At 43.5% G+C, this 13,265-nt stretch overlaps 1 protein-coding gene across 2 annotated transcripts in view; it reads right to left on the reverse strand.

The window, feature by feature from the left end:
* The window catches only part of Rhbdd1 (rhomboid domain containing 1), a 121,025-nt gene that overhangs the window by 46,945 nt on the left and 60,815 nt on the right, over positions 1 to 13,265 (reverse strand). For both annotated transcript variants that reach the window (XM_005360039.3, XM_026785818.1), the window contains exon 6: positions 5,456 to 5,599. In XM_005360039.3, coding sequence (XP_005360096.1) covers positions 5,456 to 5,599 — 144 coding nt within the window. The remainder of the gene's footprint in view (positions 1 to 5,455; positions 5,600 to 13,265) is intronic.

Here is a 13,265-nt window from a genome sequence, read left to right on the forward strand (position 1 = left end):
TTTACAGGCCTCAGCCAAGACTATCATCCCATCTGCCTTCTCTCTGGCCCAAATACACTCAACCACAAAGTCTACACTTGTATGAGGCAGGGGTTTCAGATCTACATGGACCCTTTGAAGGACCAATGTCAAATACCAGTTGCTATTGTTATTTTCGGATAATGGAAAAAAAGGAAAAACTTTAAATTTAGACAATAAATTTGCAAGTGAATGGGGAAAGGAGGGAGAACCTCTGGCTGTGTGGAGGAACAGTGGTGAGCCGATGAGAGCAACGGAGCAGGGAGACTGCCAGCATCAGTTTCACACTGGGAGGCACACCACAGAAACGCATGTACTCAAAGTGTAGGTCATATCTACCTACAGCATATGACTGTATTATTTTGGCATCAAAATAATCCCAAAGTCACCAGGCCAATCTTAATAGTACCTGGCAGGAAAAGCAACAACAAACGTTGAAAAATAAAATTATTTTACATTCCCTGAAATGTTTTACAAATAAGATAATGAATCATTAAAAAATCAAAATAATATAAATAAATAAATGGGGCAGAGACCTAAACAGAGAACTCTCAACAGATGAATTTAAAACAGCTGAAAGACAACATGCTTAGCCATCAGAGAAATGCAAATCAAAACAACTCTGAGATTCTATCTTACATCTGTAAGAATAGCCAAGATCAAAAACATTTATGATAAATTATGCTGGAGAAGGTGTGGGGTAAAGGGAATACTCCTCCATAGCTGGTAGACATGCAAACTGGTACAGCCCCTTTGGATGTCAGTGTGGCAATTTCTCAGAAAATTAGAAAACAATCTACCTCAAGACCCAGCAGTACCACTTTTGAGTATAAACTCAAAGGATGCTCAATCGTGTCACAAGGACATGTGCTCAACTATGTTCATAACAGCATTACTTGTCATAGCCACGACCTAAAAACAACCTAAATGCACTGCGACTGAAGAATGGGTAAAGATGTGGTACATTTACACAATGGAGTACTACACAGCAGAAAAAAATTATGGTATCTTGAAATTTGCAGGCAAATGGATGGATCTAGAAAACATCATATTGAATGAGGTAACCCAGACTCATAAAGACAAATATAATATGTACTCACTCATAAGTGGCTTTTAGACATAAGGCAAAGAAAATCAAGCCTACAATTCACAACCCCAGAGAACCTAGACAACAAAGAGGCCCCTAAGAGTGACATACATGGATCTAATTTACATGAAAAGAAGAAAAAGACAAAATCTCCTGAGTAAATTGGGAGCATGGGAACCACGGGAGAGGGCAGAAGGGTTGGGGGAGGAGGAATGGGGGGGGCAGAGAAAATATATACCTCAATAAAAACAATAAAATAATAAAATGCCATTACAAAACTTTGAAAAAAATATTTAAAAGAGGTATAGAAGAAAAGTTTAAGCTATTTCTCTTGCTCTCCATCCAGCATAGTGCTCCTTTCCACGGTTGTTTTCACAACTGTTTTTTAGACAACTGGATTAAGCCTGTTCAGGCATAGTGGTATATGCCTTTGATGGAGAGGGATCAGGAGTTCCAGGCCAGCCTGGGCTACATGAGACCTTGTCCCAAAAGAGGGACATGACTCAGTGGTGATAAGCTGGTTACTCTTGCAGAGGATGCTGGTTTTATTCCAGCATCCATATAGTGACCATCAATTCTCTACTATAATGCCAGTTTCAGGGAATCTGACACCTTCTTCTGTACTCACGGGGCACTGCAAGCATGTGGCACACAGACATACACAGACAAAATCAATAAACTCTTTTAAAAATACAGGATTAAATGTATGGAACCTCTGATGGTCGCATGTATCTGATTTTCCGTTCATTATTAAATACTTAAATGTTTTTGTTTATTTTCTGTTAAATACTAATTATGTTTATATTAGCTTCATAATTAATCAAGGTTACAAATGCAATATTCTCTAAGGCTGACTCTAACTTCCTCTTCTGATCCACAAAATGCAGGACCTTTTATCTGTAGTTATTATATTCAAGACTCCCAAGCTACTCAGAAATGACCAGGCCCATCAGAGGGAGGATGCTTCCTGATATACAGCCCCTACACACTTGTCTCTGAAGAACACAGAAGGCAACTGCTGGAGGAAGTCACTCTCTCTTCCTGAGAAACACCTGCTATGGCTTGGATCTGATGTCAGCCATCCTCCCCAAAGGCTCAGGTGGTGAAGGCACTGTCCTCAGTGGATGAGTTCAGAACTGAATGAGCTAATGGGAGGTAGACACTTGTGAGGTGAAACGGGTCACCAGGAACCTGATTCTGATGGTCCGTCCCATTGTTTCAGGGCCTCTTCTTGTCTGCTGCTCCGGGCTTCCCAGCCAGAAAGGAGCTCCTACCATGATGTTTTGCATCACCTCAGCCTCTAAACAATGGATCCAGCCAACCTGGACTAACATGTCTGAAATCATGAGCTTCAGTTAAGGCATTTCTCCCTTAGGCACTCTGACAGTGGTGGGAAACTAAGACAGCACCTTTGCTACTGACGCCGGTTAAAACTGGGGGGGGGGGGGGACAGGTGAGTCTGACAAATCTAAAATGCGAAACTTCACAAAAGGGTGCCTATCCACTTGGGATGGATCCCTTCTCTCTCCCCATTTGATATGGGAAACTTCTAAATTCTATGTTCATATTTGACCCAGTCTGTCTGAGTTCTCCTCTGACTTCTTATCATTTTTGAAGCTTGCTACTGGCAGACATATTTTTTGAAAAGATGTGCTAATAATCCAGTGTTGTCCCCTCAGAAACATGACTGTTGACCTATTCTATCATGCACTCATTCTGTGGCTCCTGGGATTCATCTGAAGTCAGTGTGGAAGGTGATGGAGATTAGCTATTCACTCTGTGCCTATGAACCCGGCCCTGCCTTGCCTGTCCACAATGCATCATGACTAGCCACATACATAGGGGAATCCACGAGGATTCATCACAACACTGGTCCTGGGACCCTTTTCCAGGTTTCAGCATTGCACCAAGTCATGCTTCCTGAGACTGTGACACTAGATCAGTGATCTCTAAACGGCTGGGTTCTCCTTAGTCTGAGAGATAGTGTCCATGTCCCCTTTCTGCTGAGTAGACCTACCCTTGTGCTGTGCTTTGGTAACAAAAGGCCATGTGACTGCTAGCGTGTCAGCCATCATGCTTGTTCTAACACACTGCCTCTGGAAACCCTGCAATGAGCCTGGACAAATCTGCTAAATGAGAACTAGCAGGTAGGTTCATGAGGCCATTGTGGAATGCTCCAACCTGACCGCTGCAGTTTGCCAGCCAATAGCAAGGCATTCTGGCCCTGCTGACCCATACATTCTTAAAGCAAGAATGTCTACTATCGCCAGCCTCCAGTTTCAGAGTGACCTGCCATACAATGATAGAGTACCAAAAACACCATAGCTCTGATACCGTTCACCCCGGAAGTACCGGTTTCTCCAGCCTCCTGCTCCTCTCACAATCTGGGACCTTATTTCTTCAGTCCATCACACCACAGTATCTCTACGCACAATGCTGTTGCTAAGACTGCCCTCCTACTGTATGAGGGGAAGAGGGCCACGTCACGCCTGGCTAGCTTATACCCGAAATAATAACACAGAAACCATATTTATTTTAACACTGCCTGGCCCATTAGCTCTAGCCTCTTATTGGCTAACTCTCACATCTTGATTAACCCATTTTTATTAAATCTGTGTATCACCACATGACTGTGGCTTACAGGCTGGAGATTCATGGCATCTGCCTGTCTCTGCTTTTCTTCCCAGCATCCAGTTCTGTCTTTCCCGCCTACCTAAGTTTCTGCCCTATCAAAAGGCCAAAACAGTCTCTTTATTCAACCAATGAAAGCAACACATCCTACACCACTCTCCTTAAATTCAAGGGCTGCACTTGGCATGTTCTCATAGCTGAGCAGTATCTGATCATTGCTCAGCTCTTGTTTGCGGAAAGTCACTGCCAGATTCACCAAACACAGCTCACGTCAGGGCCCCATCTGCGATCCTTCCAGCACTAGCACAGTGACGGTTCTCGGTGCTGTGACCAAACTCCTGACAACTTTAGGGAGGATGCGCTTATCCCAACGTACACAACCCCAGGCAGGGAAAGCATAGCAGGACAGTAAGGTGGCTGGTCCCACCGTGTCCAAGGTCAGGACACAGAAATACATGAATTCTGGTGTCCAACCTGCTCTCTTTGTTTATTCAGCCCAGGAGCTCAGTCCATGGGATGTTTAAACTTTCCTGGGAACGCCTTCATAGACAAGCCATGGAGATTTAAAACCTACTCAGGTTGATGATTGAGACTGACCACGGCTGCACCATTTCACAGAGGCTGATCGACTACAGGACTTCGGCCCAGGCCAGTTTCTCAACGCTCATTTCAAAAACCAGTGCTGGTGCAAACATATCCCTTAGTTCTCTGTTTGCAACAACACTCAGAGCATCTGTTAAGAATGTCTTTGACATCTCTGCACATTCCACAAATTCCTGACACCCTACCAGCTCTGCCTCTGTGAAGATCTAAGGATACTCCCCCATCTTCTCACCCCTAGCACCCACTGAGCCGCTCTCTCCTGGGGACTTGGAATTATGGTTACTTGTGCAGTACAGTATGTAGCATAAATACACTTTGTAAGGCATTGGGAAGCTTTTCTGGGTAAATTCTTGATGTTATAATTACTCATGCAGGAGGTGGTGTCAACTAAGTACATACACAACCAGAAGCAGTGACGTTCTCCAGAGTGGGACCCATCTTCTACCTCTATGTTCACTCTGTACCTGCACCCCATGTGAAGTATAATAAAGCCTGTATCAATGCTGTATAAACGGCTGCTTCCTAGTAACTTACACCAGGGCAATAATGAAGATACCTATACCCAACTTCGTGAGCCAACCCCAAAGCAAAGGTAGCAAGATAGGTATATTGATTCTTAGCTATCAGCCTGTAAAGGAATCCTCTGGAAGATGTGTTAAAACTACAAAATCCCAGACTCTGCCCCTGTGAGAGACAGACTGAGTAGGACTCCAGCCTCAGTCTATTTGGTTTCAAGGACAATCCCTGGGGAGGTTCATGGCCAAGACTTTGGTGTATGGGGACGGAATGCCACTTAGCATCGTGAATTCAAAGCTAACCTTTCTCATGTACTTAAGACGTGTGGTTCAAGTTTCTTGACTTTAATGTTAAAGCACAGAGCACAGCAGGCCTATAAAAAGAACACTTAACAATGCTTCCAGTCTGGCACCTTGGGAGCTGAGGCTGTGGGACAGTGGCATCACATCCTCTTCTTTGAGATCACAATCCACACAGGCTTTTCACCTAGATGCCCTTTTTATAAACTGCTCAAGACTTAATTTGCTCCAAATAGTCCCTTCTCAGACCGCCTGGCCACGAGGCGGGTTTTAAATTAACTGAAGGGTGCAGGGCTCTTACCTCGGTCCCAGAGGCTGGCTCGCAAAGCTCTTTCCAGCTGCTCCTCCTCACTCAGTCCTGCCGTGTAGGCGTCATAGTTCCTGTGAGTCTCTTCATAGGCCCCTGCTCTGCCATCTGGGTAGTGATTCTGATATCCAGAGGGGCCTGTGGGTACAATCAAAAGGTTATAGACCCTAGGAATGGGTTTGGCTTTTGCTTCAGAATTCCGGCTTTGTGTATGCAAAGACAAGCACATGATTCATGTCATTATTTTGAGTGTAATAATCATCTTGCATTAAGGAAAGAGGACATACAAAGAAGACTTCCACAAGAGTAGGCAACAATGATCCTGTCACTGCTGCGGCCACAGTGCACAACCCGGACCTGGGCATGAATGAGATGTGACATGCTAACGAGACATGCTAACGAGGAAAAGAAACACTGACTCAAAGGCAGCTGGAAGTGCGGAGAAGAGACTGGGATGGGCTTTATGGACTGTAGTTGTCAGCTTGGAGATGATGACTGTCCTGCTGCACCGGATTATTTCCTGTGAAGTTCTGACTTGAGTCAGGAGAATGGAGGAGAGTAGCGGAGAAAGTCTGACTGCCTTGCGGCTCCACACAATCAGAGACAACCAGTGTTTCACACATAAACCACAGTGTGCCCATGCTGAGCATTGTATTTCAAAAACTCATAACTAGATTGAGACGGATAAACCATTTTCTCTGACTATAACTTCATCAGACACTGAACTTCCAAATAATAGCACTTTTGAAAATGGTACTCAACAGGAGACATGCTCACTAAATAATAAATAAATAAATAAATAAATAAATAAATAAATAAATAAATAATACTTTACACACTACACAGACACCAATTAATAAAGACAGTAGCGGAACAAAGTTTGCTTTTCTAAACTAATTCTATCAAACTTTTGTCAGTTTGGATCTCGTCCCTGTGTTTCTTTAACTGTCAATGGCTACAGGATTAGTTTAAAGGGAACTCTACAGATAACAGTCCAGCACAAGGAGAGAAGTTATGTTCTGCTCCACGTTTCCCCCCATTCTGTCATTATCATATTCTTTGAAGGGGATCTTTCAAGTCTTAATTAATGCACTAGGTTGTCAATGAAACTCTGTAAGCACCAGTATCATGCATCTCTTTCATCCTACCCAATGCATGCGTGAGTACTAACTTTAGTAACTGCAGAGAAAGGCAGAGCTTGGTTGAGTGAAATTTCGCACTCAGAAATTAGATCACTGGAACTCAATCTATTTTAAAATTTATTTTTGAACTTTTTATTATTAAAAGTCTTTAATATGTATGACTTCTTAGACAAAACTTTGATTTAGTTTTTAATTAGCATACATAGGCTTCCTTATACATAACATTTTCTTTCATATGTGCTTGGCTCTAGTTGACCCTTCCCTCCTTCCCCCACCCCCGTCTTCCTGCCCTCCATATCCAAGATTGAAAGGGAAATTATCATAACTAGTAAAAATATTCAGCAATTTCGGATTTTTATTTTCATTAAAAAATAAAACTACAATAAACCCTGCCGGCTTCAATCGATAACCCAATAACTACTGTGCGTTCACATCGATATCTGTGTCATGTGTCACTAGTACATGGAAGTGGGACCTTTGCAAAGTAATTCAGGTAAGACAGCGTCACTAGGAGACAGTTCCCAGGACATGCATGCAGTTGGACCTGCATCACCAGGAATGATTGTAAATATTTTCTTAATTCCCCCAAAGAAATGTGTACCCTTTTGATAACACCCCTCAGTTTCACATCCTTCCTGGTTCTGAGTAATCACTAATCTACTTTCTATCTCTATAGAAGTGTCAGTTCTGCACAAATCATATACACAGAGGCAGACAGTGCATGCTGTACTGTGTATGGAACACTACACAGCATGCTCTCAAGGCTCCTGACTATTGTGACATGTGTCAGAATTTCACTCCTTCTAATGGCCACATAATATCTTTGTGGATAGCTGAACTACAGTTTATCTGCACAGCAGCTGATGGGCACTGCCTTCTGCCTTTGTGTATGTGGGCACACACACAGATAATGGGCCCATGTGAAGGTCAGAGGTTGGCTTTGGCTGTCTTCCTCAAGCTCTCCCCATCTTTATTCTCTTGATCTTGACTCAATGATCAATGATCCCTTAGGATCCACCTGATTCCACCCCCAAGCATCAAGGGCACGTGTGGATGTCATCACGCCTGGCTTTGACGTGAATGCTGGGGGTCCAAACTCAGGTTCTTAGGTTTGTGTAACGAGCAGTTTACCCTGGTAGCTGTTACCCCAAGCCCTAGATCTACCTTTCAAACATCTGAATGATGCTGTGGGCCAATGCGTTCATGAACCCACATTTGTGTGTATCTGAGAGGGTAACTGCTGGTGGACCACACGTTTGTTTAGATCTTTCGGGAACCACCAGAATGTTTTCCAAAGTAGATGCACCACATCATAGACCTACAAGCAGTGCATGAGGGCTCTGGCTCCAGTACACCCGCACCAATCCTTGCTACTATATAGCTTTTCAAATTTAGCTATAGCTACTATAGCGGTGTGATGGCCATTCCTGGTTGTCAACTTGAGAACAACTGGAATTAACTAAAACCCAAATGACTGGGCACACCTGAGAAGGATCTTTTCTTAATTAAATCATCTGAAATGAGAAAAAAAAAAAACCTGACTTCTAATCTGGACCTTTGTGGGAAGACAAACCTTTAATATGGGCCATACCTTCTGATGGCAGGCGTACAAGGGCATGGAAGAATGAAGTTTTCCTTTTGCTTTCTTGATCTTGATAACAAGCCCATTCCTTCACTGACATTAGAGTCTACTTCTTCGGGATTCTGGCATCTACTGAAGACCAGCGGAGACATCTGGCCTCAAGGACTGAACAACTACTGGATTCTTGGGCCGTCCATTCACAGGCAGCCACTGTTGGACTAGCTAGACAACAGCCTATATGTCATTCTAATAAATTTCATGTGTGGGGGAGAGTGTGCGATCTATTCATTCATCAGGTTCTGTTCATCTCTGTAGCAAAACCCTGACTAATATAAGTGGGTACAAGGTTACCACCATCTTGTTTTTCCGACTAGGTCTTATCATATTATTCAGGTTGGCACTGAACAGACTAGCCCAGGTTGGCCTTGAACTTGTGAAACTCATGCTTCTATCTCTTAAGTGCAGGAATGCACTGCTGCCCCCATCCCTTTCACTGTTCAGTGGTTTAATGATCAATGGTGTTGAGCATCTCTTTATGGATTGATAAGTCATTTTATAAGTCTTCTTTAAAGAATGTCTATGTAGATACTTTTGTAGCATGAATTCTAGTTGGTCTTAATAGTAAAAACTCAGAGTCAGCTATCAGGGAGTGAAAGCTGAGAGATCAGAGAAGCAGAGCGGTCACTAGAGTTCTCACCTCTACCAATGCTCAGACTGAAAGGGAGCTTCTGCCCTCAGATGGCCTCTCAGCCTGCATCCTCAAACTGACTGCCTAGACTGTACCACTCCTCAGAATGCACTGCGTTCTGAGTTCCCGTATCCTCCTGCCTTATGTTCCTCTCTCCACCCAGCCATATCCCTCCTGTTTCCACCTCCCTAGTGCTGGGATTAAAGGGGTATGATGGCAAGTGTTAGGATCACCTTTGTGTGAGTTCTGTTTCTCTTTTAGGCAGATTTAATCTTGTGCGGCCCAGGATGGCCTTGAACTAGCAGAGATCAGTCCATCCCCAAGTCCTGCGATTAAAAGTGTTTGCCACCACTGTCTGGCCTTTAGTGGCTTAGCTTTGCACTTTTATCTTTGGGAAAGCTCTATTTGTTAAAACACAAACAAAATATCACTACATACTTCACTCCTGTAACTACTGGCTTGGTTCTATTTTGTTGAATTTCCTTACACAATAAAAAAAATGAATACAGAAAGAAGCATTAAGTGAAACGTCTTAGACTTTGATGGGGAATGATGAAGGCTTTGCTAACAACGCAGTAAAAGCCACCGAGTATTAACTGAATACTTCCACTAGGCCCATTTCTACGTTCTCTCTTACATGTCCATGTCAGAATGGTAATAGCAATAACTTTCAAAACAGGGGAAGAAAAATGAAAAATTCCAAATTCTCACAGTGGTTTATGACCACCTTGGGAACAGAAAACAATTTTAAAGATGGATGTTCTTTTCAAATTCTTCTTTACTCAGTGGAACCATCAGAAAAGCTCAGGTCCCCTGATGTGTTAGGGACAGCCTTAGCACACTTCCTGAAGGGTAAGGGAGAATGGGATAGAATTATGGATCTTGATTTTTCATACTCTTCACCAGACACCAAGCACTGCAGGACAGCAGTGGTCAACAAACTCACTTCACAGAGCCTAAATGGAAGGAGTATCCCCTCACAACAGTAACAGAATATTTATGAGTAAGTCACTGAACACAGCAGAATGCCTCAACAGTCCCTAAGTGACACTGCCCAACTCTCTGAGAATGCTAATTATTTTATTGCAAGGCAAAAACCAAGTACGGTTATTTTCCCACGTGTGTCATTGTCACCTTTAAAGCCCTGTGGAAGAGTCTGTGCTTGAGAAGGGCTAAGCAGCATCCTCCCTAGCCCACTCCACAGTGCTCATCTAATTCAAAATCCAAATGACTCGATACTCCGCAGCACTGGCCTATGCAGAAAGCACACGTGTCTTCAGTCTTAGCTTGCATGGGTGTTAACTGCAGTGATGTTAGGTAACATTTTCTTGCTCCAGAAAAACATTTTTCTTTTTCTTTTTTTCAAGATAGGGTTTCTTTGTACAATGGTCCTGGCTGTCCTGGAACTATCTCTTCTAGAACAGGCTAGCCTCAGACTCACAGAGATCCGCCTGCCTCTGCCTCCCGAGTGCTGGGAATAAAGGCGTGCACCACCACCACTTGATAGAAAGACATTTTTTTACATGTTATTTCTTTGTTTAAAAACAACCCAGCAATGTTTGGGTGAAATAAATTCAACAGCTCTCATCATACAGACATTATAAAATCTTAACTTGACACTTGTCAGACAAACTGTGGAGACAAAGAATGAGGAAAACTTTGGTGTCTTTGGTCAAAAGGACTGGTGTGGTTTAAAGGTTTTGTATAATCAATCATAAATCACCAGCAAGACCAAAAATGCCATCAACATCTATTATGATAAGGGTCCATGAGAAACAAAACTTTTCAACAGTTATTCTTCTAATGGCTCAATCAAATGTTGTAAAGTCTTCATAATAAACAAGGGCAGAGGAATCTCACAACCAATACTTAGGATAAATAAGTTTAAATTATGTCTTGTGATAACTACTTCTTAAGTTATATACTTTGGCTCTGTAGTTTAACGAAAAGCTCTCTGGCTATCATTACTTTGCTAACTGCCCCACCTGGTCCTTATATACATTCCAGGATTTCACCGCAAAGAAAAACAGCACAGATTAGAAAAATTGGTAACAGTTTTTTAAAACATTCCTTAGCTTCTTTGACCTCTAAGGAGTTTCCTAGCTGAAGGTGGCCATGTTAAGAATAAATCACTACTTGTAAGAGATATGCACAATCATATCAAAGTTGCATAGATAATCATTAGCCTGGCCACCTGGGCCCTCTGTAGTGCTGTCTTTGAGGAAATCCAATCAGTCCAGAGGAAGGGATATTAATATGTTAATCTTACAGGACATCAAAAAGGAAGGGTAAAAAAAGGTTTGGATTTCTGCCTTGAATTCTCCAGTCTGTGTGTCAGCTGTATCACTGCCTCTCACAGAAGAAGGACAAAAGGAGCAGAAGAGAGATTTTCCTTCTGCCAACAGAAAATATCAGTAAATGTGGCAAAGAGAGGGGTATTGGGTGGGAGGGAGGGGCGAAGAGACGAAGGGCGGGAGGCAGGGAGAAAGAGAGACAGCACAAGAAGGGTTACTTTGTTTCCCAAAGTTCAGTGGTCAGAGTGTGTTTGCCTTTCACACCCCCATACAACCTAAAAGCAGGGCCAATCAATGAACCACCAACTCATATCCTTGTCCCAGACTTACCCTTAGCTATTCTGTAAATGTGACCATATTACTCAGCCTTCCTAAGTTCAATTTTCCAGCTGTCAGGCAAGATGTGTACACACTACATAATGAGGTGTGTGTGAACGTGGAGGCCAGAGGACAACCTCAGGTGCCATTCCTCTGCAAGCTGCTGTGTTTCAGACACTGTCCCAGTGGTCTGGGCTTTGCTAAGCTGCTAGGTTGGCTGCTCAGAGAGCCTCCTTGGTGCTGGGGTTACAGGGATATGCCACTGAGTGTGTTACTGATTTCTTTAAACCTAGGTTCTAGGGATCAAACTCACGTTCTCACACTTGTGCAGCCAGAATGTCTCCTGACAGAACTCTTCCCCAGACTCCACTGTGATCTCCTGTGGAGACTCACAAAAGTGAAGCATCAGAGAACAGATAAAACCCCTTCCCTCTAATGACTGCACACTGCTGCCTGCCTCTTCCTCTGTCTCCTGGAGAGCAGAAGTTAACAAGATGAGGCACCACACTGGGAGACAGACCAGTGATGGTTTCCCTGACCAGCTCGGCTCCTCCCAGTCACACAGGCCAGGAACACTTACTTCTCTTCTGCTTCCCACACTATGAACTGGTTTCTACAGAAGACAACCAAAATGCTCTTCAAGGGACTGCCATTATCAACTCTGTCCACAACGGCGGGCCAATCGCACCATCTCAGTTCAGATGACACTCATCACCCTCCCCAGACCAAGCACAGGTGAAAACCTCACACACAAAGCACCTTCTTGAGGCAGAGACAGAACTCTGTGATCCCCAAGCCCAAGGTCCCAGTCATATGAAGAGCTTTTACTCTTGGTCCCATCACCTGAGACGTTGTATGTGTGTGTTTGTGTGTGTATGAGTGTGTGTGTGTCAGGGCTCCCAGTCTTCCCCTTCTGACTTCATTACCTGGGTGAATTTCACGCTATTCAGGTGACTCGAACATGACATAAACCAGGATTGTTGACAGTCATGAGCCATGGCCTGAGAGTTACAGAGTACATGGAACCCCGTTACTTCTAAGACTATTATGCTATGGATTTAATCCTTAAGGTCTTTCATAGTACATTCTGGACAGTCGCCAACAGGCCACATTTGATTCTCCTTCAAATTCAAAGGACCCTGGGAAGTCCTCGCTCGCCATAATTACTTTCCCTAACTCCTAGTCACCTGTCATGCTCACCACTCCACCTCCTCTGGACAGCTTCATAGACTGCTACTCTCTTTCTTCTTTTCAGATCACTAACCTCGCCTCCATGTCAGCTCTCCTGACTGGACTTCTGCTTAGAAGGAAGAGAAGGGAATGGGTGAGCCCCTCTGTGGAAATTTAGTAGCAGAGTGGAGAAAACCATTCTCAGACAAGGATTCTGGACCTTTAGGAAAAAAATAATAAAGGCATTCTCCAGGCTGCGGGGCAGTGAGGAGAGAAGAACAGGGAGGAGCAGGTTCCCTGCCTGTGGACGTCTCCCAGGAAAGAGCTGCAGGTGGAACCTGACCATTGGGAGTAGGGAAAAATTCAACAAATGCTAGGATTACTACTATCCACTCACATGACATCATGTCTCAGCTTTTATTATCACCTAATTAGTGTCATGAGCTCTTTTGTTTCATCTTCTCAAATATACTCACCCCTATATATCCACCTCTATATACCCATCTCTATACACCCATTCCTATATACCCACCTCTATATACCCATGCCTATGTACCCACCTCTATATAGCCATGCCTATATACCAGCCTCTATATACCCACCTCTATAT

This window comes from Microtus ochrogaster, linkage group LG2 (assembly GCF_000317375.1).
Source record: "Microtus ochrogaster isolate Prairie Vole_2 linkage group LG2, MicOch1.0, whole genome shotgun sequence".
Classification (NCBI taxonomy): domain Eukaryota; kingdom Metazoa; phylum Chordata; class Mammalia; order Rodentia; family Cricetidae; genus Microtus; species Microtus ochrogaster.